Consider the following 26,620-nt stretch of genomic DNA (forward strand, 5'->3'; position numbering starts at 1 on the left):
AATGTAACAGTATTATACAAGGGAATTCAAATATAAACTGGAATTTTGCCTCATGGACTGTGAAGAAGAGCAGTGAATGTGAGCTGCAGGTAGTTAGTTGGATATGTATGGAGGGGAGCAACCGACCAGCCATGCCTTTAGGTCACATTCCCATGTCAGTAGCAGAATGTCTGAGGAGGTACCATTGTTCGTTGTGCAACAAATTATCAACTCTAGGCACAGTTCAAAAATGCTACCCTGTCAAGAACTTGTGTTTGATTGGATTAAAAAGTTTTGAAGTGGCTTGTTGTAATGTTAAATATTTGAAAATTAAAATACGATTTAATGAGAATAAATTTGTTTTATTTATTGGTTACTACTGTTATTTGTATTTATTGTTTTAATATAATATATTATATAATAGATAATATAATTGCTATTTATATTATATTTTATGCATGGTCACATAAAATATTCCAGTAAAATGAATTCACATATAAAATTTCATTTCACATTCCATTTCTACAACACTCAGAACAAATATGTTTTCTCCACGCCTAGTATCAAGGCTGATACAACTGAACAGCTGTTATAAAGAAGTGGAATTCACATCTTTGGAAATACTGAATGTTCAGTAAAATATTTTGGATCAGTTCTCATATCTACAGTTGAAACTGCTGATTTCAGCAACATTCTGTTGAAGTCTTATCAAAACTAATATATACATAATTTTGTCAAATGATTTATTTTTAATTATCTGGAAGATTTAGACAAGGTTTGATTTCTTCTGTGATGTTGTTTTTCAGCTGTTAAATTGATATCAGTTTCTTTTTATAATTTTTTTTTTTTAAACAGTTCCAGAAGAAGAAATCATAGCATTTAAATATGGAGCTCTTTAAGGCCAATCAATTAGGAAACAATGTTTTTAAAATATCCATTGAAATTCTCATAACATGGAATATAGAAACATCTTGCTTAAATAATTCTCTGATTTTAAATTATCATAATGTGACGTAAAACAATTTGGTGACTATATCAGCATATTATTAATCCAGAATTGTTAATGTTTCATTGATTTTTCAAAGAAATAAGAAACAGCGACTCTAAACATTATCACTCAGTACCAAGCAGTTAATTTTTCGTTATGCTAAGTTTGTTCATGCATGAGTTAAGGTTGTTTGGAAAACCAGTATCTACAGTTTGTACATTGTAACCTGTTAATTGAAAATGAGCTTATTCTGAGATAATTAAATTATACAACACTTAAATACTTTTGCATAACACTTGAATAAGTCTTCTATAAAAGTCACAATAATTCACTAAACCATTTGGCAGAATATTTTGAACACATTAAATCAAGCGAGTAAAAAAAGGTTGTAATAGACTACATGACATGCTGCACTATCCCATATGTTCAGTGACAATGAATGTTGTATTATTGATCATCGAAAGCTCTGTAGAACAACTTGTCTTACCTATTCAGGATTTGCAGAATCTAAGTAATTGTCATTGAAGTAGCTAACATTTCTGGTTATTTGACATTTTTTTATACCCCTCAAAAAAATATTCTACGAAAGAATTAGTAATGTTGAGATACATTAACTTTTCTTTGGATATCTATTAATGCTGAATTATCAGTATCAATTAATGCTCATAGATCGATTAATGCTCAATGAACACTGTAATGACAAACATTCAACATTGCACCATAGTCGCTGACAAGTAAACTACTTGCAGCATAGAAAAAAGTCTGCTGTATTCCAAATTCCTCACTTCATTTACTCCCATTATTTACTTGTAAAATTTTAAAGTAATCGTATTCTTGAGTTGCCCTTGTTTTATGATAAATTCATTGATTTTTTTTTTTAAACCTGTAGCAAATGCTTACATGGCCCCCCATATTTTACAATAAAAATGTGTTTAATATCTTTTTAAGTAATTTTTCATTTACTGAATATTTTTTTATTTTACTGGATACTTTGCAGTATGAAATTTTGTGAAAAGAATATTGCCAATACAGTTCATAAAATCCTTCATAACTGTCTTAAAAGATATTACTATTTTTATTTGTATATTTTTTTGATAGCAGACTGCAGAAACATCAAACTCATCAAAACGACAAATGACAAAGTTTTGCAAGGAACTTTTAACATTTATGGAAAATTTTGTTGATGAGGAAAAAACAAGTTCTGAAAAAACTGAGAGCAAACCAGTTTCATTGAGTATATCTGTAAGTATTTTTTTGTTTATTTTTTGTTCGTGTTATAAAATATCTTTGGCAATTTGAATAACATGAGATTAAATTAATGAGCAGTATACTGCTATATATTACTGAGTATTGTTAATTAATCTTAGTTTGATATTTCAATAGTAATTGAAATGTTTTAATTATATTGTTAATAAATAAAATAATTGATAATTTGTTCATGTTATCAATAGAGTACTTGTTAACTACAGTTCCAAAATTAGGGAGATTTTGAGCAAGGTCATTTTTTTTACTGGATGTAGACCATTCTGAAAGCGCATTTTTAAAGACGGATTTTCTCACTTCACTCGTCCCATAAATGAATATTAACTCTGATAGTAGATGTAGTTTCAGAAACAATTATATTCTATACTTTCTATCCTAAGTAACCAGGAATAGTTGTTTGAAAACGCAGAAAAAATTTTATTTTATTTGTATGTAAAAACTCTTTAGAGATTTCAGGAATTGAATAGCAGATTGCAGAAAAACACCCAGGGTTAAATCAGTTCCACAAATTAAAAAGTTTTAAACTTTCAAGTACTTATTACCTGGAACCAATAATTGTTGCAACATAAACTTATGTAATAATGATTGACCAACAGATAATATTATAAATGTCTTCGGCTAAATAAATTTAAGAAAAAAATACATTTAGTCTAAATTATTCTTACCTTTATATTCAGGTTATTTTCAATTATTATATTTTCAGTTTTTCTGGTGTTGTTTCTCTGATAATTATGTAACACACAACCTCTGCACGGTTTGTATTTAAAATTTACATGAACCTATGTGTATCTACACTTATTTATCTTAGTAGAAGTAAAATATTGAGTGTCCCAAAAGAAACAGGATTTAAATTTCAAAATGAACCTTTATTTTCTGCATGAATTGGAAAAGTTGTAACATATTTTGACAGAGCAAACATTCCAATTAAATTTGGAAAATAATATCTAGCAAATATCCTCCAGATCTTGTATGACACTTGTGCAATCTTTTGACAAAATTTGCAATCACTTTTTCAGAAACTTGTGGCTCAATTGTTGTGATAACGGCTACAGTGAATAAAAATAAGTAAAACCTTTTACTTGTCAAATGATTACTTTTCAAGTAATCACTGAAGAAAATGAGAATAAAAAATAAGTATTTACTGATAGTGTTGACTGTACTTGACTTCTGCCAGCACTTACTTGCAACTCCAGTATTCACTTATAATTACCAGTGGATACTTGCGGTATTCAGTACTTGAAATTGTGAGAATAAAAAAGAATACTTATCAATATTTTTCAGTATTTACTTGCTCATATTTCAGGTTGATCTTGTGCTGACTTAAAACTCTTTTTTATACAGATATGTCAGCTTTTATGAAAATGCGTTAGTGTAAAGTGTACAAAAAGTGACGAGAAATTAGTCCAAGTAAATACAAACAGTTACTTTGCTTTGAAAAAAATCTGTAGCGGTTTTATCGCAGACATTTTTAGATGAAAGTAATGGAACAAGAGGTAGTGCTTTGAGATCAGATTTGAAGATGGAAATATTCTTGCAATATCTCAGTGATCCTGGCTATCAAGTATTGCTGAAGACTTTAGGGTTAACAGGACGACTGTTGGAAAAACATTTAATTACATCCTAAATAAAGTTATTGAACGGGCTGCGGAGTGGATTCATTTTCCTGAAACTATGGAAGAAGTTAATGAAGCGCGAGAAAAGTGGTTATCGCACTTTAAAATTCCTACTGCTTTGGATTGCACTCGCATACAAATTACAAAACCATCAAAATTAGGAGATTCCTATATAAATAGGAAAGGTTATGCAAGCATTAATGTACAGGCAACCTGCGACGCTACAGAAAGATTCACAAGTATAGATGTATCATGGCCTGGAAGTATACATGACAGTAGGATATGGAGAAGAGGCTCAGTCCATAAAGTTCTATCTGCCCATATGGGATTAGTGTGTGTCTTGGCTGACAATGGATATGGGATTTCACTGTGGGTGCTCACACCATTCACTTCCGCAACAAGTAGAGAAGAAAAAGTATATAACAGCCATCATTACAAAGAACGAGATAATAGAAAGAATGTTCAATCAGTTAAAAAAAGATTCCCTGTACTTGGAAATCTTGTGCGAATTCAGTAAGAAAATGTTCCCAAAGTTGTTGTTGCTTGTGTAGTGCTTCATAATTTTTTATGGTAATTATGAAACAGAATTTATAGAAAATTAATTTACAGAGGAAGCACTAGATTACGAAGAAGAAATGGGGAAATAACTCTGAGATGGAGAAGGCAGGAAAAATGAAAAAAAATTGCTGACATACTCCCACTTCAGCTGATAATTAAAATTTAAAGATAACTAATAAACCTTATTTTATTTCTTAAATCCCTACCCCCTAAAAAAGTAAAAAATAACAATAATAAAATAAATGATTACAATTAAAAAAAGAAACAAATACCAATTCATAATTTTTGTGGTAAACAAATGTACATACACAAAATCAAGTTGTGGTTACAACTGGATTTTGGCACTTACTTGAACTAACCCGGGTGGGTTAGGTCAATCGTTGGGGACTACGCATGACCTTATCTTACCTTACAACTTTGAACATGCATGCAGTTCAGGAATGGTTGATATGCACTTGCTGTTGACTTGGTCTTTATAAATCCCCAGATGTAAAAGTCAAACTGTGTAACAGCGCATAACTTTGGTGATGAATTGTAATCACTGTTGTGTGAAATCAGCCACCCATGAAATTTCTGCTATAACAACTCAATGGATTCACATGCCGCATGACATATGGTACCATCCTGCTGAAAAAGCATTTCATCAACATCAAAGCCAAAGTCTATGGCTTCCAACTGAGGCCACAAAAATACTGTTATCATCTTGCGATAACGTACATCATTGACAGTTTCAGCACAACACTCTCCACATTTGTAATATATTGCCACAGTAGTTACACACTCCTGCCTCGTGTATTTCTCCATCATGACTAACTCTATTAACTGGAATGTGATTACTACAACATGTACTTAAGAGAGTGTTACCAACCCTACCGAAAAAACAAATGGCATACAATTTAAATCCTAGTGTTTATTTTGAAACACTTTATTATGATATTATTATGAATTTTTTTTGTTGAAAAAATGCAGGTAAAATTTAAAATTATGTTACTGATCTTTGTAATTTCAGTCTTACTTTCAGGTTTACTCTTATCTTTGTCTTGTGCATGTTGAGTACATCTCCAGTTTTTATCAAAATGATTGATTTATTTGTATGTTTTTATGTAAGTAAATATCCAGTAAAATTATTATAGATTCAAATTTCATGTAAGATTATTTTCATTTTTTCCTCTAGGGTAGAGATTCAGTAATGCTTGGTGAAATATCACCACATCATGACTATTATGACAGTAAATCATCTTCTGAAACACCTCCTAGTTATACACAGCTCAATTATAATGATAATATACAAAGGTAATTATTTACCATTTATTTATTTAAATTTACTTAACTTTTTGATATTTTATTAAGTAAGCCTAAATACCTTAACCTGTTCATTGTGTAGAAACACATAGAAGTCAGCCCAAAGATGGATTTTTGGATTTTTTTTGTGCGTATGTGGCCTTGCATTGCTTTCCAATATTATTGTAATTTATATTTTTGTAAATAGGAATATTCCAAGATGTCAAAGCATTCATAATGTATACATAATAGTAGATCCCAGATGTCATAATATATATATATATATTTTTCTTTTTTCTCCTGGGTCAGATCAACAATGAAGTGTTACTCAACCCAGGGAAGTGTCCTTGCAACTCTAACGAGTCTTCCCGCCTGCTGGAAGTATGTCCAGTATGGCAGGTTGGCTTGCCAGTTCCGGATCTTTTCCTTATTATTTGTCTTGTCTGCCTCTAACCAGTGATGACAAGGACACTGGGCCTGGCTATGTAGTTCCCAGGGCCCCATCCCAACAGCAAAGTCTCGGTCTTTAACTTTTTTATTTTTTTCCCCTTAAAGTGTATCCCTCCACTCCTGGTAATCCACTTGCTTTGCCTTTATTATCTCCTCTGCAAGTCTGTCAATTGCCAACCATTCTTCTTTTCCTCTCAACATATATGCTATATATATATATAATATATATATATATGTTAAATTATATTTAATTCTATTAACTAAACCCCCTAGTAAAGAATATAGATATAAGATATGTCTTACCTTAATTTTTCATGAAAGTACTTTCACAGGATCCCATATCCTCATTCATGATTGAAATAATTCTGTTATGGTATAATAAAAATACAAATACAAAAATAATGATAATTGCATATTAATTTACACAAGTGCTGCTATCAGTTTTTTTAGAACATCTCCCTCAAACACTCTGATGGTTTATCAAATTGGAATTTTGTTTTATCTATATATTATTTATATATAAATAAATGTAATTCAACCTTACCAACAATTTGTCCTCTTTCTCTTTTCTAGCACTTTCAGTCATTTGACCATCCTCAGGAAAGTTATTCTTCAGTTTCAGATCATTAAAATTAAATTATGTATAATGTAAATTTATAAAATGTTAAAATCACAATTGGTCATCATAGTATAAAGTTAGTCATGTCTGTTATGTAAGGTCACAGTTGTTAAAAAACTTAACTTAGAATATTTATATATGTAATATTTTTCTAATATATCTAATTTTATGTTGTTTTTATTAATTTCTAATTTTTCTAAATTTGTGTTAATATCAGAAATAGAATGTTTATTGTTTATTAAATGGTCTGTCATATTAAATAAACCTAATTTATTATTTTTGTAATTTCTATAAGTATAATGTTCAAGAAATCTACTTAAGGATCCATTTGTTTTTCCTATAAATACCATCAAAGTTATTACATTTCATTTTATAAGCGCCACACAGTTTGTTTATTTTATTATTATTTTTGTTTTATAAATATTTTATTATGTGGTTTTTAAGTTTGTATGCTGGTCTAAACATTTCTTTATTGTAACTTTTAGTAATATTTTTGATGATATTATTACTGTATAAGTACTTTATATATTTTTTTTCGCTCTTTTGTTTCTTATTAAGTATTGTTTGTAAGGTATTTATTTTGTTATTGTATTTTTATGGTTGTTTTTTTTATAAATGTTATTAATTAAAGTAGTATTATATCCATTTACAACAGTTAAATGTTTTGTGATGTTTATTTCATTGTTTAACTCTTCTTTGTTATTATGTGTGTATTTGATTGCTCTATTAATCATACATGAGTAAGCGTTAATTTTATGAGACTAAGGGTGATTTGTTTTTTATGAATTGTTGTATTATTAGATGTAGGTTTTCTGTATACTGATATTTCAATTTGGTTGTCCTTGTTTGTTCGATATTGACATCTAAATAATTTAACATACTATTATTATCTATTTCAAATTTGAATTTTAAGTTTTCATTATAAAATTTTAATTGTGTTTAAAATTATTATTACATATTCATTGTTTATTATTAGGTTATATATAAAAGAGAATATCATCAACACATCATGTCCATGTTAAAGAACATAAGTTTTTATATATATATATATATATATATATATATATATATATATATATATATATATATATATATATATATATACATAGAGTATCTAATATTCTGATTTGATAAATACTCTACCCACAAAATATCAGTTCTGAAAAAATAAAACTTACCTAGTTATTGATTAATCATTAAATTGCTCAGCAGTTATTATTATTATGCAGATTTTCAATTATTTTCATATACGAGGTCTGTAAATAAAGTAATGGGACTGGTTCAGAAAATTCTTTTATTTAAAATCCAATTATACATGGACCATTATAACATCACCTTCGAAGTAGTTCCCTTGAGAAGCCACGCAATGCTTCAAACAGTTTCCCACTCTTCAAAGCAGTGTTGGAACTCAGAAACCGAAATATCCTTCATATGGTGAGTTACATTTTTTTAAATATTTTCTACTGTTCTAGAATAGTGTCCTTTAACATGCTTTTTAAAGTCGGGAACAGGTAAAAGTTGCAGGGTCTCAAATCAGATGAGTAAGGTGGTTGAGCAATTACAAGAATGTTTTTCTTTGCCAAAAACTCATTAATTGAGAATACAATATGACAAGGTGCATTGTCATGATGCAGCATCCATTTATCTTTGATGGTTGGTCTCATGTGGGCAACTCTTTTCTTAAGTCTTTCAAGAATTTCTTAGTAAACATATTGATTTACAGTCTGTCCTGTAGGCAAAAACTCCTTGTGGACAATGCCATTACTATCAAAGAAACAAATTAGCATGGCTTTGATTTTTAACTTGCTCATTTTTAGTTTTTTGGGACGTGGTGTGTTTAAAGTGTACCACTCCTTGCTCTGGTGTTTTGTTTCTGGGTTGTACTGAAATATCCAAGATTCATCACCAGTAATAACATTTTTTAGAAAATCAGAATCACTTTCATTTCGCCCTAGAAGATTGTGCCACAGTTACACCCTGTTGTTTTTCTGTTCAAGAGTGAGGTTTTTTGGAACCAATTTTGTACAAACTTTTTTCTTGTCCAATTTGTTTGTCAAAATTTGATGAACTGTGGTATGGTTCAGATTCAATTGTTCTGCAATCATTCTGACAGTTAATCGCCAGTCGTACCTTATCAAGTATCTGATTCGCTAAACATTCTCATCACTTTGATGTTAACGGTCTTCCAGAGCATGGATCATTCGCAAGTGATTCCCAGCCATCTGAAAACGCTTTAAACCACCTAAAAACTTGGGATTGTGACAGAGTGTCATCTCCAAACGCCCGTTACAATTTTGAAAAAATTTCAGTAGAATTCTCACAGAGTTTAACACAAAACTTGATTGCCCAATGTTTCTCATAATTAGTATCACTCAATTTTGTAAAGTACAACAAAAACTTGTTTTACGAAAAGTTTTTTACATTTCACATGGCAACAATAGACTAAAAATATTACTGCCTAATATAAATTAGCTGTTCATATAACAAACAATATGTTTACTAGTAACGTTACAGTGTTGCCAGTTTGACTGCCAAAAAACTAGACTCATTACTTTATTTATAGACCTCATAAATAACATAAGTACTATGTAAAAAAAGCATAAAACAGTCATATTTAATATCTTCTATTACTATAAATATTAGATTTCCTTCTATTAGGTTTCTTGAACGGGTAGATAAGTTCAAATGTGATATGAAAACAATCCTGTTATCACATTATATAAACTGAACATACTAACAAAAACAGGTCCAATGAGTTTGTACAGAACCAATTAAACACATTTTTGCTCCTATAAGAGGTATTAAAATACATTAGACCTGATGCAGAGTTCATGTGACTCTAGACCACCTTGACCACACATATGATGTGTTCCACAGTCAGTGTGTTAAAACATAATCTACCACTGTAGTTCTTATTTTTAAAACATTCTGCTACAAATTTCTCTCTTTTCCAGATTATTTATAATGTTATTTTACCTTTTTATTATCAATTTTTTACTCTCACAAAGTGCTGTACTTCATGTGCTCATATTTATCGAGCTTGGTTTTAGGGTCTGGAAGCTAATTAATGCAAAATAATTATTTTATTGGAAAATACTATTTGAATAACAATGATTTCAAAACTGAACACACTGGTTCACAGATATTAACCAAATTCAGTTCTAGTTAACTACCTACATCAGTATTGTAAATATTTTTTTATGTAACTTTAACATTTTCTTAACCAAAATACGTAATGTTGACATGTAGTGTTTATTAGTTTTAATATATTCATTATGCATGGATTAGTAAATGGGAACATTTGTCTGAAATGCAAAACAACTATTTTTTACATTTTCAAATTATAACCTAAATTGTGTGTCATTCTTGAAGAACTTTACCTTTAACGTGTATACCTTGATTGCATAATATGAATAGAGTTTTTTTGATTTGTTTCTATTAAATTTTAGTGTAGGTTCTTTATTTTTTAGATCAGGTTTTTTTATAGCTCAGAAAAGCAGAATTGCCCACATAAAATTTGTGTCCCAAAAAATTGGAGTTTATGTGTTAGTGTTAGTGGAGTTCTGTGTTAGATTATTTATAGATTTATTTATATCTGTGTTGTGTTATGTTATTTTATTTTACTTTTATGTTACTTCTACATCTGATCTCTGCTTTTAATTTTACTGTTTAATTATAATTTAGATTATATTTCATAGTCACCATTAAATTTTCTTCTAATCGAAGAATTATTTTTTGAAAATTTTATAAAAAGAATTATCATTTTTATGATCTTATATAAAAACCTCCTTCTTATTATGTAAAATATTATGGTGGCTTCATTTCCCAATGGTTGTGATCATAACTGTGTCAATTGCTTTCCTTTTTATTCAGCAGTGTATACTGTGCTACAATTTTTTGTTAGGTTCTTATGTAATAATTTTTTTAGGAAAGCTCATAGTGAATTGGGGCACACTTTAATTTGCTAGTTGTTTTAAGAATAAATAGATGTGTTCAACAAAAAGGATCTCTTGTGCAAGTTTTTACTGTGAGATTTCCTTCTTTTTACCATGAAACCATGAAATATCTATAGAGACGGTGGCACCTTGTAAAATTATACCTTAAATTTTTTTAAATTTTCCTTTAGTTTTGGGTATGAAAACAAAATTTCCTTAATTGTTTTTATGCTCCAAGATGTCAGTATGGGTTGGAATTTGTGATAGTCAGTTAGGCATGTGACTTATTACAGACAGATATGAATATACTACATTTAATAAATCTTAAAATCTGCCTACTTACTGCTGAAACATATTTAGCATCAATCTATTTACACTTAAAAAATAAAAATTTGAAAAAATAATAGCATTGTAAATTAGTTAATAAAACAGTTCCAGTAATACTCTTATTTGACACAATGAGATGAAAATAAGTTTTTATCTGTTTATTCGCTTTTATTTTTATTTCAATTTTTAGTTTATAATCTGTTATCCAATCTAACAATTTTCTAGAGTATATAATATAGATGGGTAATTTATTACATAGATGAGCAGTAAATTCATCTCATTTTAATGTTTGCCAGAAGTGACTTATAACATTTTTATTCAGTTTATTGTTGCTGATATGGTTGTATCCTTGTTAAAATGCTTTTGAAATTCAATGAAACTTTGTTTTCTTTTATTTACTATCAATTCATATCTATTTTGATTATCATGGGCAAGTGTAAATCTATCTTAAGTTTCAAGGTCATCTGTATGAAAAGGGTTTTATGATTGTTTCTGTGATTTTTTTACATTAATTAAAGCCATCAGTGATTTTGTTCTCTTGATTTGTTAAACTTTATTTTCTAATATAGTCTACAACTCAGCTGTGAGTTTTATGTATATATATATATATATATATATATATATATGTGTGTGTGTGTGTGTGTGTGTGTGTGTGTGTGTGTGTGTATGTGTGTTTTTTTATTTATTGTTTCAATTTATTTTTTTATTTTCTCTGTATTTTTAATGACCGAGTTGCATTTTTTAATGAATCAAATTTTGTTAATAATTATACTTTATGTTTGCTTTTCTTTTTTGTATTCCTTCATGGTGAAGATTTTTTGAAAGCAAGCCAAAAACAACACTATCTGATGAATCTGGTGATAGCAAAACAAGTTTGTGTGGAGAGAGAAATCCTCAGCTCAGTGGTGGTGATGATGAAGGGAAGATATCACCTAATGTTGATTCAATATGTGGCGGATCACAAAACAGGTCAATATTACTTCATGTTAATTGGTAATAAATTTTAGTTTTATTGTACAAATTTTATTGTTATTTTTTACATTTTTGTGGTTAATTTTTGTCAGATTTTTTTTTGTCAGTAATGATCACTAATCAAAGATTACTCAGAACTTGATCAATTTTTTTATTATATTTGCTTCTGTATGTTATTACTTTTGTAATATTTTTTCTTATGAATGTCGTTTAGAACTGTTCAATAAAATTGAAAATTCTTTATCTTCTTAATTTACTCAATATTTGAGTGCATCTGTCAATTTTTTTTTTTGGAACTTATGTAACAACTTATGTAAATTTAATTAATCTAGACATTATAAATTTCTTATATATGTTACAAAAGAATAAAAAGAAACAGCAATCAGATATTTTGAATTACTGTTCCTAAACTGCTATTAAAAATTCTGACTGAAAATAAAAAGGAGTCGCTTTATATATGTTTGTATTTTTATAAGAGTAAGATGTAACGTGTCCTTCCATACAAACGATGTTGACTATGTTATTTGTTAGTTATTCTATTTTAAGATTTTTTTTGTTGTTATTAAAATAATTGTTTTATTATAATGCCACATCTACATCATTCTTACCACTTTTTTTTAAATTTCAAGAGATGAATGATTGTGAAATGTAAAACTTGCAGTTTTAATTATGCAAGGTACTCATCATTTGAAACCAAAATAATAAGATTATGCTGGTTGGTATTATAGATTTTGAATTACAGTTTACTTACTTTCTTAGAAAATTCCTGGTTTCTTTAAATTTTTTTGTTAGTGAAAAGCAAGTAATTTTTGCCTGTTACTAATTTAGCATAATGATTCTCCATACTTATTAGTGTTATGTACACATGAGTGTATTTTTGTTTTTTTTTTAGAAAAGATACTGCTGAAAAATAACATGTGCATATTACTTGAATAAATATACTCAGAGGATGGAGATAATAATATAGTAGTTTTGACACTAATTAAGTTCATAACAACATAAATAAACCTTGCATTTTTTCCTGATTTAGTTGTGTATTGATTTTTTTAGTATTTAGATTTATCAGTATATACACCTCTGTTTTCATTACCAATATCATCTGTGTCTGAAAAAGGGTGATCACAGTTTTATATTAATCCTTCATTTAATTTAACAAAATATAGTTTTAACTTTTAATTTTCATTCATTGATTTATATTTTGTTTTCTTATTTTTAACAGAATCAACATATTTCCTGTGTCGATTTTTAAAAAAAATAAGATGGTGTATTTGTGAGAATTCCTTTTCTATAGTAAGAGCAAAAACTTAAAATCTGAAAAAATGTAAATTTTGAAAGGGAGAGCTAATGGAAATCAGGTAGCGCATTGTTTCTAGTGAAATTCAGGCATTGAAGGAAAATAATAAAAAAATTTATGTTAGTTTCAAATAAAAATTGCCATTTCTTCAGAGGAAGAAAGGTATTCTTTTATAAACTTGAAGAAAAGCTAGTTTTGATTCTATATAAATTGTAAAAATTTAGTTTTGAGATCTTTAGGAATAAAAGACATAAAAGTCAAAACATTTTCAGCAAGTTAAATTCAGTAAAACTTCTCCAAAATTAAAGTTTTTAGAATTGAAAAAATACTCTAGTATGTAACCTTACCACTCAATATCTATAAAGATATAATGATCCTTGTTATGCTTGGGGATGGCTGTACCAGTTTCAGTGCTGATTCATGACTTTATGATTGTTCAGTTGTGGCATCTTGCATAATGATAAAATGTTAAAATTTCATCTACGTATCATTAAGAAAGATAAAATGGAAAATTATGAACTTTTACCAACAATTATCAAACCCCCTGTTTTGTTTGAAATACATCGACAACAGTGATTAAAAAAAATTGTAAAATCAGATTAATAACAGCAGAAGGAAATGAAAAGTAGACTTGTATTGTTGATATTTTATTGTCACAGATAGAAGGAAACTGGACCCCATATGTAATATTCAGTTGAAAAACTCTTACAAAACTAAATGAAAAGATTATTTGTTAGTGTGAGGAGTGTGTGCATGCTGGTATATATTTGTTATACATGGAAATTTTTGAGTTCTGTCTATCCTAATGCAGATATTGTCTTTTCACAGACATCCTCAAAATATCCAATATTAAAAAATGAACAGCTATCAATAAAAAACAACTGGTTTCACAAAATTTTGTTTATATGTAATTATATCAGATAAAAACTACTATTAAACCTTTCTTAACACTGTTTTTTAAAAACATGTTTGTTGAATTAATTTGTTGTTTTTAATAATAATTTATATGATTTATTTCTGATATTTTATTGTCACTTTTTTACTTTTTAATCCTTGCACTAGTCTAACAAAAAAGTAATAAGTGGGATTTTTTTAGTTATTGATATACATGACACATAGGTTTTTATATTATTCCGATTGTGAACATTTATTTTTTTACATCTTCACAAACACTTTTCTGTTTCACATACATTGCAATTCACTAATGAAAACAATTCTAATAAAACTAATGGATATATCAAAAGGGCAATAAATTCCAGAAAAATGTTCTTTGCTAAGTAAACAAATAACTGAAACGATCCTAATGAGTTCAAAATATCGAACGTGTTTGCAAAGAAAATAATTGGCTGGTTCTTTTACTACTTTTATACCAACCGATATTTATTGTTCTGTCTTTACATGGCAACAATTGTCTAATATTAACTAATACACATATGAGGTCTGTAAATAAAGTAATGAGACTGGTTCAGAAAACGTTTTTATTTACAATCCAATTATACATGTACCATTATACCAACACCTTCACCATATAGTTCCCTTGGAAAGCCATGCAATGCATCAAATGGTTTACCCACTCTTCATAGCAGTGTTGGAATCTAGAAACCGGAATATGAGGTCTGTAAATAAAGTAATGAGACTGGTTCAGAAAACGTTTTTATTTACAATCCAATTATACATATACCATTATACCAACACCTTCACCGTATAGTTCCCTTGGAAAGCCATACAATGCATCAAATGGTTTACCCACTCTTCATAGCAGTGTTGGAACCTAGAAACCGGAATATCCTTCAGATGGTCAGTTACATTTTTAAAAATATTTTCTACTGTTCCAGAATGGTGTCCTTTAACATGCTTTTTAAAGTCGGGAACAGGTAAAAGTTGCAGGGTCTCAAGTCAGATGAGTAAGGTGGTTGAGCAACTACAGGAATGTTTTTCTTTGCCAAAAACTCATTAATTGAGAGTACAATATGACAAGGTGCATTGTCATGATGCAGCATCCATTTATCTTTGATGGTTGGTCTCATGTGGGCTTTAATCTTAAGTCTTTCAAGAATTTCTTAGTAAACATATTGATTTACAGTCTGTCCTGTAGGCAAAAACTCCATGTGGACAATGCCAATACTATCAAAGAAACAAATTAGCATGGTTTTGATTTTTGACTTGCTCATTTTTACTTTTTTGGGACGTGGTGTGTTTCACTCCTTGCTCTGGTGTTTTGTTTCTGGGTTGTACTGAAATATCCAAGATTCATCAACAGTAATAACTTTTTTAGAAAATCAGAATCACTTTCAATTCGCTCTAAAAGATTGTGGCACACTTGCACCCTGTTGTTTATCTGTTCAAGAGTGAGGTTTTTTGGGGCCAATTTTGCACAAATTTTTTTCTTGTCCAATTTGTTTGTCAAAATTTGATGGACTATGGAATGGTTCAAATTCAATTGTTTTGCAGTCATTCTGACAGTTAATCACTGGTTGTACCGTGATTCTTGATACACTTGAGCAAATCAAGTGTATGATTTGCTCAACATTGTCGTCACTTTTTCATGTTAACAACCTTCCAGAGCATGGATCGTCCGCAAGTCCCAGCCATCTCAAAATGCTTTAAACCACCTAAAAACTCAGGCTCGTGACACAGCATCATCTCCATGTGCTCATTTCAGTTTTGAAAAAAGTTTCGGTATCATTCTCACCCAGTTTAACACAAAATTTGATTGCAAACGTTGCTCATAATTAGTATCACTCATTTTTGTAACTCATGACAAAAACTCATTTCACGAAAAGTTTGTTTACATCTCACATGTCAATTGACTAAAAATATTAGTACCTAATATAAATCAGCTGTTCATATAACCATATGTTTACTAGTAACTTTACAGTGTTGCCACTGTACAGTTATTCACTGTAAAGTTTACAGTTGTCACTGTAAAAGCAAGTCTCATTACTTTATTTACAGACCTCATACATATAGAATAAAAATAAAAAAAAGAATAAAAAATTTCTGATTATTCTTATTACTCTTAACTGTGTGAAAAAGAAACAAAATGACACCATAAGTGAAGAAGAAATTTACTACTAAGATTTTAATCTCTACAATAGAATGCCCCTCTTGCAACTTATTGTATGATATTAAAAAATATTTTCTTTTATAACTTAATACAGAACAAGGTGTATTTAAAAAAAAAAAAATGTTATGCAATATTTTATTGTTATAATAATTGTTTTTATTATAAGTTACTGTTTTTAGATTTGAAAATTTTTTTCTACTTTATTTATTGCTGTTGTTTGTTTGAATTACATTGTGTTTGCAGAATATCAGATAGCTTCAATTTCATTTATGAGGATGACATTAAACAAAGAGTTTGTATATATTTTACTTAGTGACAAATGTTTATCTTTGGCTATGCTTTACATACAATCTATACTATGATGGTAATAACTATTACCACTTTATGATTAAATAAATTCTTCTTGATAAACACAAAATTATTTTTAAGATATTTTACTTTTTCAATTATTTGTCATAAACTTATTTACTTTATGCTATTCCATATTTTCTATCTTTTAACCATATTGTCAAAAGCCCTTTCAATCTATGCAATTGGCAAGATAATCCAGATTACATGCAAGAGATATTCAGATAGATATAAACAGCAATTTTATGGCTATAATTTCTTTATTGAGCACAAAAACTTACACACACACTATTTCTCATAGTTTCTGCCACTCCAGAATACTAGTGACAGGGCTCAAAAACTTCTTGATCCCAAAAAACATTTTTTGGTTGCATCTATCCTAACCAGTTTGAAAAACTTGTGACCCTTCCTAACTGAGTGTTATTGACCTTCTTGATATCGAATTCTTCTTTTCTGTGTATTTCTGAAGTGAGCTAAACAGTTGGTAGTTCAATGGCGCTAAATCTTAATATTGAAGCAGGGTAGCTTATCTCATTTGAGCTTTCATAATTTTTCCACAGTTAAAGTAATAACATGAGAGTAACCATGAAAGAAACAAACAGAAGACCGTCAACTCCTCTTGAAATTGAAATGAATTTCTTACTTCACTTTAACTTTTAAAGTTGTTGCGGATTACTAAGCAATCATAGTTGTTTGTTCCATGAGAAAGATGAGATTCCCTGCAATTCCAAAAGAAGGTTGCCATTATTTTTTAAGGTGAAAATATTGTTTTATTTTCCATTGAGCTTGAGTGCTGTCACTGAATTCGTATTTGTTTTGACTCTAATTTGAAGCAGTGCACCCAGTTTCAACATGGTTACAAAAGCAATTTTATGTGATAGCAGAAAGTCTTTCATTGTGTTGAGAGATCACAAAAAATAGAAATCAAGCTAGCACTAAATTAAAAAATTAACAACTAAATTTATAAAATATAATAAGTATAACATTTATATTTTGTAAAGTATAACAAATATCACTGTTTTAAGTCTGATTGCTTATTTCAAGTTTTTCATAAATTGAATTAATATTTGTTAATTTTTCATAAATAAGTGCTTTAACTTCAGGTTGTTTAACTTTATCGACTGAGGTTCTTAATTGACAATCATTGAGTTCATTTTCAGCTCTCCTCTGATCTTCTTTGAAAGACTTGCACCATTCATCATATATTCTGGATTGAAAGGCAGTTAACCCTGAATTCATTTTTAAATCTCTCTTCACTTAACTCTCAGAATAATCCCTTCATTTATAAAAAAAAAAATTAATGATTTGCTGCACAATACTACCTCTTGATCAGACATATTGATTACAACTGACCAGGATAAGATGAAGAGCATCAAACCATACTGATGATAACTTCAGTCTTGTAAGTGTTTGTTCGATAAGTCATGTCCATCTTGCACTCATTATAAGAACATAAAACATTGAAATTCCTGTTTATATCTGAACCTTCCTCTTGATGATACATACTTCAATTTTTTTTTATTACCATCATCTTGAAGTTTTGCTGAAGTTCTGATTTCAATTCATTAAGAAGAATGTAAACAACATAATTTTCTAAAATCTTTTATTTATTTTCATTTTGTCGTAAGGTATTATGTACAATTTTATTGTGTTTGTTTAAAACAGTAATTTTATCAAATATTAGATTTTATTTTTGTCAAAAATCTTGATCAGTTTGTTTTGTTCTGTCTTTTTATAATTACATTTTGTCGCTATAATTTACTAATAAAAATATTCTACAGATTGCTAACATTTGCTACTAATTGGTAACTAGTAAATTTGAAATTTTAACATATGGTTTCTAGTTCTTGTATTTTAACTGTACTTCATGATTGAAAACTTATTACCATGTTGCACATAGCTTTTTCATTGTCAGTCTCTTATACATTTCAACCAAATTCGCTAATTGTTATTGTAAATTATGATATCTTTTATTTGCTAGTTACTGGGATGGAAGCATGTTAGAAATGAAGATATGGCTAGCTATTTATTTTGTCTTTATTTTTTTATTTATTCATGATTTGTGCCATAATTATAGACATGGAATCTATATTAGTAGTAATGTATTTATGTTTTTCTTTGTTATATTTTATTTTATGTGACATTTTGTAACACCCAGGCACATAGTTTAGAAAACCCTTTCCAGAATTCCCAAGATCAAGAATTCCCATTTGTGACACTGCATTCTGTATTTCAACTTTCTGCAGAGTATAAATATTATTTTCTTTATTATTTATTTATAAGAGGGGTTCCTTTGTATTTTTTCATTAGTACTAATTACTATTCAGTTTTTGTTCATGGAAGCAGAAAAAGGGAGTCTTTTTACAACTATGAACAAACTTTTGAGCGATTTGTTGTTAGCAAAGCAGACATTGTAATAATTAGAAAATTATTGGGGAAAAAGGAAGTCAACGGCAATGAAAATGATTTTAAAGAATCATATTACATTCATTTTTTGAAACATCAACATTCCAGAATTCTCAGAAAAAATTGTTTAAAGAATTACATGAGAAATAGGTTTTTATATAGACATCTGTCTGGCAAACAATACTTATATTAATCCTTTTTATGATAAATGCTGGCCTTATCAATTGTGAATTTACTGTCCTAGTGCTTTAAGTTAAAATTGATTTTGTCTAGTGTTGGTATTTCTCATCAGTCTCTTGATGTACATCCTATGTACTTTTTCAATCTTTCTTTAATCTTTTAATTTCTTCATTCTTCATACCTTCTACAGCAGCCACAGTAACATTGTTTTTTCCCTATTCTAGACTTTTTCTTTTACTATAATTTACACTATATGTAATGACAGTTAAATAATCTTCTTCAATAAGGAAATAAGTCGTTATACATGGCTCGCCTACCTTCTTCTTCTTACAAGACTTTTTACCAACTTCTTATTTCCTCATTTTAAATTTCTTCAATAGCACTTTACCTGCCCATGTAATTTTCTGATTTTCAATGTTCTTATTTAACATCACATTTTAAAATCCATTTTTCATATTCTTTCTCTGTCTGGCTTTCTTGTTGGTTTATCAACATAAAGTACATTCAGTTTATTTCATACCATTCAAAAATTAAAATTTTTGTCAAAATTTCCATTAGGAGACAAATGTTTAGAGAAAGGGCTTACTTTCTTAGATTAATGAGTTATTTTTTCTATTTTCATTTGTCTATCTTGTTTGATTGACTTTTCCATTTGTATCTGTCCCTTGTTGATCTATTTAATTTAGCTGCATTTTTTACATTCTATATCTTAAATTTTTCTTTCATTAAACACAAATTACTTTGAAAATTCTAAACCCATCTTTGATGTTAGCAATTTTTTTAGGTATGAAGGCTCTCTGCTTGTGAATACCTGCTTTATGTCTTCCTTTTGAAATTTTATTAGCTAAGTAACAAAATTCTTCAACTTACCCATAATTTAACTTACCATTAAAAATCCTTTTTGTTGGATTTTATTAAATTTATTTTAACATGTAAATCATTCTGCCAATGAATCCAATTAGGATTTTTTCTTACTCAGTTTTAATTTCAACTTAAAAAATATCTTTCTTAACATCTGTTTATAAAATATATTACTGATGTGAAAATTATGTTATATATGTATTTGTATGTTTAATAATATTTATCAGTTTTATTACAATTCTAATTGCTTGGCAATATGTTTTTTTGCCAGGAACAGCGGTCTAAATAATGAGAGTGGTGGTAGCAGTGATCTTAGTTTTGGAAGTGCCAGCGGTGGTGGTGGTGGTAATAATGATGCAACAATAAATAAATACAGAACACCACATCTTACAGAAGAACTGCTCAGCAAGTCAGTGCTCTTATTCGCATATGATTATATAATTACATTACATTTATTATACAGATAGAGCATCATTACTGTTGGTTAACTAGTTTATTTTCTCTTTCTCTTTTTTTTATCTTTGATCATAGATGAAAATATTTCAACAATCTCAGTGTATTTGAAAAAGAAACTAATAAGATTGTTCAAAGATTATATAACCACATTTTTAAGCAGTTCTTGATGTTTAAAAAATTTATATTCTATTCCTTCACTTAGGCTGAGAGATTGTGTTAGGCCTGATAACACATACCTTTAATTAGATATGTGTTTCCAGAGGAAGGTTTTTGTTATTAAATCAGTTCTATGATCTGTCTCAAAAATGGTGTTTTGGACAACAAAAAATGTACAAATTTTTTTTTGTACATTTTCAACACCTACTGTAACTCTGATTAAACTTTCAGTGGTTGTTACGAGGCTTGGCTGATAAATTTTTCACATATATGCATAGCATGGGAATGAAAAGAGATATTGGAATGAAATAAAAAATGAATAAAAGTACAATACCTTAGCTACAAAATGCGGTATTTATTTTTCAATATAATCCTCATTTACACTGATACACTTTTCCCAACGTGTGACTAGTTTTTGCATTCCGTCACTGAAAAATTCTGGTGGTCTTTCTCAGATCCAAGTGGCCACAGCTTACTTCATCTCATCATCTGTGGAGTAATGATTACATTTAAGAAAAGAAAAGAAGTAAAAAGTCACACGGAGCCAAATCCAGCGAGTATGACAGTACACAGTTTGCACAGTACTCATCGTGCATAGATTTTACGGTAACCCAATTGCTTGATAATATGGCCTACTTCTTCTTTAGATATGCCTAGCTGAATAGCGATGCTTTGCTGAGTGGGTGATTCACCGGTCACTTTGAAGCAAATCGTCCACTTGCTTTTGATATTTCTCATCAGTCACAGAAACTGGTAGTCTGCTGTGAGGTGGGTTCTCAATTGTCACTTTACCAGCTTCACATTCACAAAATTTCAATGCCCACCTACTCACGGAACTCATGTCAACAGTTTCACTAACGTAAACTGCTTTTAAACTTTGAAAAATATTCGTAGGCTTTACATTTTCTGCTGTTAAAAATTTGATCACTGCATGCTGTTTTAACCATGTTGACATATTGGCTGTACTCGACTACATTTTAACTGCTACTAAAAACAAACCTGTAAACAGATTTCAACGCATTATTGCAGGTTTGTAGAGGGGTTTTAGCTATCATCTGCTGCAAAGCCCAACTCAACTGTACCTTTTGTCTCTGTGTAGCATGCTAGTGTGCAAAATTTATCAGCCAAGCCTCATACAATAGTAGTTCCAAGTAGTTCTCAATAAGTGTCAGGAAAAATTTACAGGACTGCACTCCTCTTTTATTACAGTGTTTTTTTGTTTTTTTTTTATTATTATATGCTTTAAAATTGAAGTATTAAAAGTTAAAAGGCCTTAAAATATATGATTAAAGAAATAAAAAAGTTTATTAGAGTCAGAACTTTTGTTTCCTAAATTTTTCTATTGCATAAATTTTTGTGTGATTTTTAGCAGACTTTAAAAAACAGGAGATCGCATATGTTTTTATGTATATTCCAGCTTTACCCCAGCAAATGCACCAATTTTGATCTTTCAACTTTATTTAATCAAGGAGGTTCCTCACCACTGTATCTTAATTCCTATGTAATATAAACAGAAAATACATGTGTAAAACTAAATATATACTGTTATTTTACAGATTAGGCATCATAAGAGTGTTTTAGACTATTTGGAATTTAAAATATACAATAAAAACTAAACATCACTATAGTCTTATTTTTGAGTATTAAGTTTTCTTGTAGCAAAAAAAGCGTATCCTTTATTTTTATAAACTTAAACCATTATAAAATTTTTAAAATATTAAAATTAATATTTTAAGATTTGACTTTTCTTTTTTTTGTTAGAAATAGTTGAAAAGTCTAAAGAAATGATAGAAAACGTTTCAACACTTGTGCATATATTGGAGTGTACTTAGACCTGGGTTGACAACTTTCATGCCTCTTTATGTATGTGTGTATGCATTTGAGTTTCTAAACTCATATAATATTACTGCAGGGAATATAATGAAAAAAAAAAATTTAAATTACCTCTATTTTATATTTTTGTTGTTAGAATACTTTTGTTTTAAAATATACAACATTCTATATCAGTATGTACATTTGTCTGTGTGCCAGACATGCATACTTACGAGGCAGTAAAGTGTATATCTCTGTATTTATAGAATATTAATATGAAGTGTGATAAAAAAAAATGATGAGGATTTTAGTTCTTATCAAAGAGTATTAAGTTATTCTTCTACATTGATATTGTCCTCTTCAGAGGACTTTGTCTCATGTAAACAGCATAAAACTACTAAGTAATACTGTTTTTTGCCAATTCAATCTTGCAGTCAGGATTTGTAATGAATTATACCATTGTAATAAAAAAAGTAAGGAGAACTTTTAACATTCAACTGAATGTGGCTTTTTTTGGTCTTGGTTCTTTAGGAAGCTTCCAATGGGATGATTGGACCTTTGTTTCAATATATACCCAGATTTTTATCAGCTTTTAAGACATGTTTGAGTAATTATAAGTCATAAGCAGTGTCAACTAACAATTGTTCTATGAAGTTGCTTTATTGAAATTCAACAACTTTGGACCAAATTTTGATGCTACTGATTTTATGCCCAAAATACAAATTAAAATTGTTTCATATGACCCATAGATTCCATCTCTTCAGTTACTTCTCTAATAGAGATTCAGTGATTATACCTATTGATTACCTACTGATCACTAGATCCTTTATTTTATCGATATTTTCACCAGTTGTTGATATGTTAAGATATCCAATCCTTTGTCATCATCTTCAGTGTCTTCATAGCCTTCTTGAAATCTTGTAGCACTCATAAATCCTTGGTTCAACATAACATCCTAACCTAATCTTTTCTAACCTCTTCATCACTCACTGCACTTAATTCTATTTAACACATAATTTAATGCAAATCCTTTGTTCCATCATTTTAAAACAAAATAAATTACCATTGGCAATAAAATATGTTCTAATTTCTTGGCTACTAAATTTGAACTATGCATCTAATGTACTAAAAATATTGATATGCATTATAATCATAGCCAGCCATCTCATGGTAAAAAGATGAACTCAGTCAAAAATTCATAGTGTGCAGAATTAAAAAATTCTTATCAATTTTTAATTATATTTCATATTATTTATAAATACACATTCTCGATTAAGTTATGCACACTAATATGAATATGATGACTACTGTCCTCAACATATTAGTAGTGATATAAATAAATGTGCTGTTCAAACACTATCTCTTTCCAGAGTATAAATTGGTGACAAAATTGAAATAACCCTTATTTAAAAAAAACATGCATCATGTGTTTAAGTAAAGCAACTTTCAGGAGAATAAATTATCACTATAGATAATAAATACATTATACATAATAAATTACCAGTTATTATAGATGGTGATATTTTGTTTTATTACCAAAATAGATAATATAATAAATAATATTTGTTAGTATTATCAACCATAGAGAATAAACAGTTAAGATATTTATGTAAGACTATTGCATATTTATTTTTATTGATTACTTATTTCAGGCATAATGAAAATATGGAGAAAAAGATGGTTCAGAGGCATAGAGAGAGAAGTAAAAGTGATAGAGAGAATAAATTAAAAGATGGGAGACATAAAAAAAATTATGATAAAATTTTGGTAAGTATTAGTAATCATTTCATAACTTTTTTTGTACAGATCCTTTTGTTTAACAAGTATGCTTTTGATTAACACATTATGCTTTGGAGTAATTTAATGAAATTGGTTATACCTACTAAATTTCTTAAGTTATGGCTTCCAAAGACAAGCATCTAGAGTGATATTCAAGCTGAAGTTGACCGTAAAAATTAGAGTAAAAGCTCACAGGACCTATTCAGTAGCTAAAAGTAGCATAACAATAAGTTCCTATAAATATACGCCCAGAAAAACTTTCTTTTCAAGTTGCAGCTAATGAAATATTCTGCCTGATTTCTGCTCCAAAAGTAAAATGAACTCATACTGAAATTCTTGGAGCCAAATTTAAGGAGCAAATGTTTTGATAGTTTTTGACCTGAAAAATTCAGTAAAACAGGTCCTAGAACTCTATCTCTAGTAGTTTTCAAGAAAGCTCAAAAAACACTTTTTTGATTTGATGCAATTTAACTTTTTTAAATTGCCAATACCCAATAAAAATTTCTTACAGAATTCATGGAAAATTTAATTCAGAGAATTGATAAAGTCAATAGAAAATAACCATACAAGTTTCATAAATTTAATTTTAGTTCAAAACAAAATTAGTCCAAAAAGTACCAGCAAACATTAGAATTTTAAGTAGAACAAAAATCTTCATAATACTAAAAAATAATAACCTTTTTCATAATGCTAAAAATAAAAATCTTCTAAAACAAGTTAAATTATTTCAGAGATTTTTTGTTTCACAAGTTGGCAATATCAGGTGATCAAACTGAGTTATAAATCTTTAATGAATGGTTTAGACACTTGCTAAGGTTTTTACAACTTTAAAGAATTCCTTTTCCATCTTCAATAAGCGATAATAAGCTAAATTAAAATTAGTTGTAGTGACATCTGACTCTGATTCACCTGACAAGTGGTTGATAGTTTTACATATAAAAACAGGCTGTTTTTATAAAATGAAATCTTTGTTGATGGTAAGTTAGAAAAATGTTAAATGGCTTATATTGTGAAATTAACATCTGTTTTATGAATATTAATTTGTTCTTTCAATTAATTTTTTTTACAGGATGAGCAGAATGCACATGGTGTTAAAAGAAGCGGTTCACATTCATGGGAAGGTGAACCATATAAAACTATTAAACAGACTCATATAAACGCTGAACAAGCAGCTACTGGGAGCACTACTGCTGCTAATCCTTATAATGTACAAACTACCACAACTGTTTATTCCAAGCCTGCTGTCGCAACATCAACTAATATTAATCTTTGGCCACCATTTTCTGTCACTGTCACACCTTTACATAGCTCACAACCTTGCGCTACTCATTTGTATGTTTTATTTTTCATATATATTTTTTATAATAATAATTTTTATAAAACTACTTAATACAACAGGTAGTGGGGTTTTTAGCTATATTCTAAAGCATTCATTATCATAGCTTTGACAATTATACTATAGTCATGTCTATATTGGTTCCAATATTGTAATGAGATTATATATTAGATAAATTATAATTATTTTCTCCTACCATGATTAGTGCATTATTTTCATATACAATTATTTTTCTTTACTATTCATTATATTTACTTAACATCATCATCATAAGATTATCTGCTCTAAATCAGGTCCCTTGCAACATTTCCACTCCCACTCTCTTCTACTTCCACCTAATATTTTGAGTTCACAACTCCTATTTCTTTGTAGATGATGAACAGTATTTAATCTTTACCAGTCTCTCTCTTTTCACCTTCTATTGATCCTCTTCTGGCACATGTTTCATCAATCTTTTTCCTCTTATGTTACATTGTAGCCATTAATTAGCCTCCCAAATTGAATTTGGAAAGAAATAACTTCTGAATTTTTCTGATTAGGCTTCTACTTTTATTCACTTTCCTTTGTAATTTTTCATTTTTTACCTTTTTCATCAACATAATCTTCTCCAGTCTCTTCCATGCCCGTTTAAAATGTTTCCAACCTTTCTTTATCTTTTCACAAATGTACAGTAGTATACTGCAAACATAACACTCCACAAAATGATCTCTCTAGTATAACTCCATATGTTATTACATTACAGTCTCTTTCTTAAATGTTATTTAGCTATTATTTAGCTATTCCAATTTTTATTTTATTAAATAATATTCTGCAAAATTTATCTTTCTCACTGTAGTTTACTTCTAGTATCTATATTTGTTTATTTCATCTAATTGGACATGCCGGGTTCCTAAAATTTAAATATTATCAGTGTTAAAATGCATTTTAAAAAATCATTAAA

General features: G+C 28.9%; 1 protein-coding gene across 9 annotated transcripts in view; it reads left to right on the forward strand.

Annotated features, from left to right (window-relative positions):
• per (period circadian regulator) overlaps positions 1-26,620 on the forward strand; it is a 178,878-nt gene that overhangs the window by 118,631 nt on the left and 33,627 nt on the right. For 5 of the 9 annotated variants that reach the window (XM_075355260.1, XM_075355262.1, XM_075355268.1 and 2 more), the window contains 6 exons: positions 2,066-2,209; positions 5,576-5,694; positions 11,827-12,006; positions 20,413-20,550; positions 24,218-24,332; positions 25,414-25,676. In XM_075355260.1, coding sequence (XP_075211375.1) covers positions 2,066-2,209; positions 5,576-5,694; positions 11,827-12,006; positions 20,413-20,550; positions 24,218-24,332; positions 25,414-25,676 — 959 coding nt within the window. The remainder of the gene's footprint in view (positions 1-2,065; positions 2,210-5,575; positions 5,695-11,826; positions 12,007-20,412; positions 20,551-24,217; positions 24,333-25,413; positions 25,677-26,620) is intronic. The other 4 variants (XM_075355263.1, XM_075355264.1, XM_075355269.1 and 1 more) reach the window with 4 other exon arrangements.

This window comes from Lycorma delicatula, chromosome 2 (genome assembly GCF_047948215.1).
Source record: "Lycorma delicatula isolate Av1 chromosome 2, ASM4794821v1, whole genome shotgun sequence".
Lineage (NCBI taxonomy): Eukaryota > Metazoa > Arthropoda > Insecta > Hemiptera > Fulgoridae > Lycorma > Lycorma delicatula.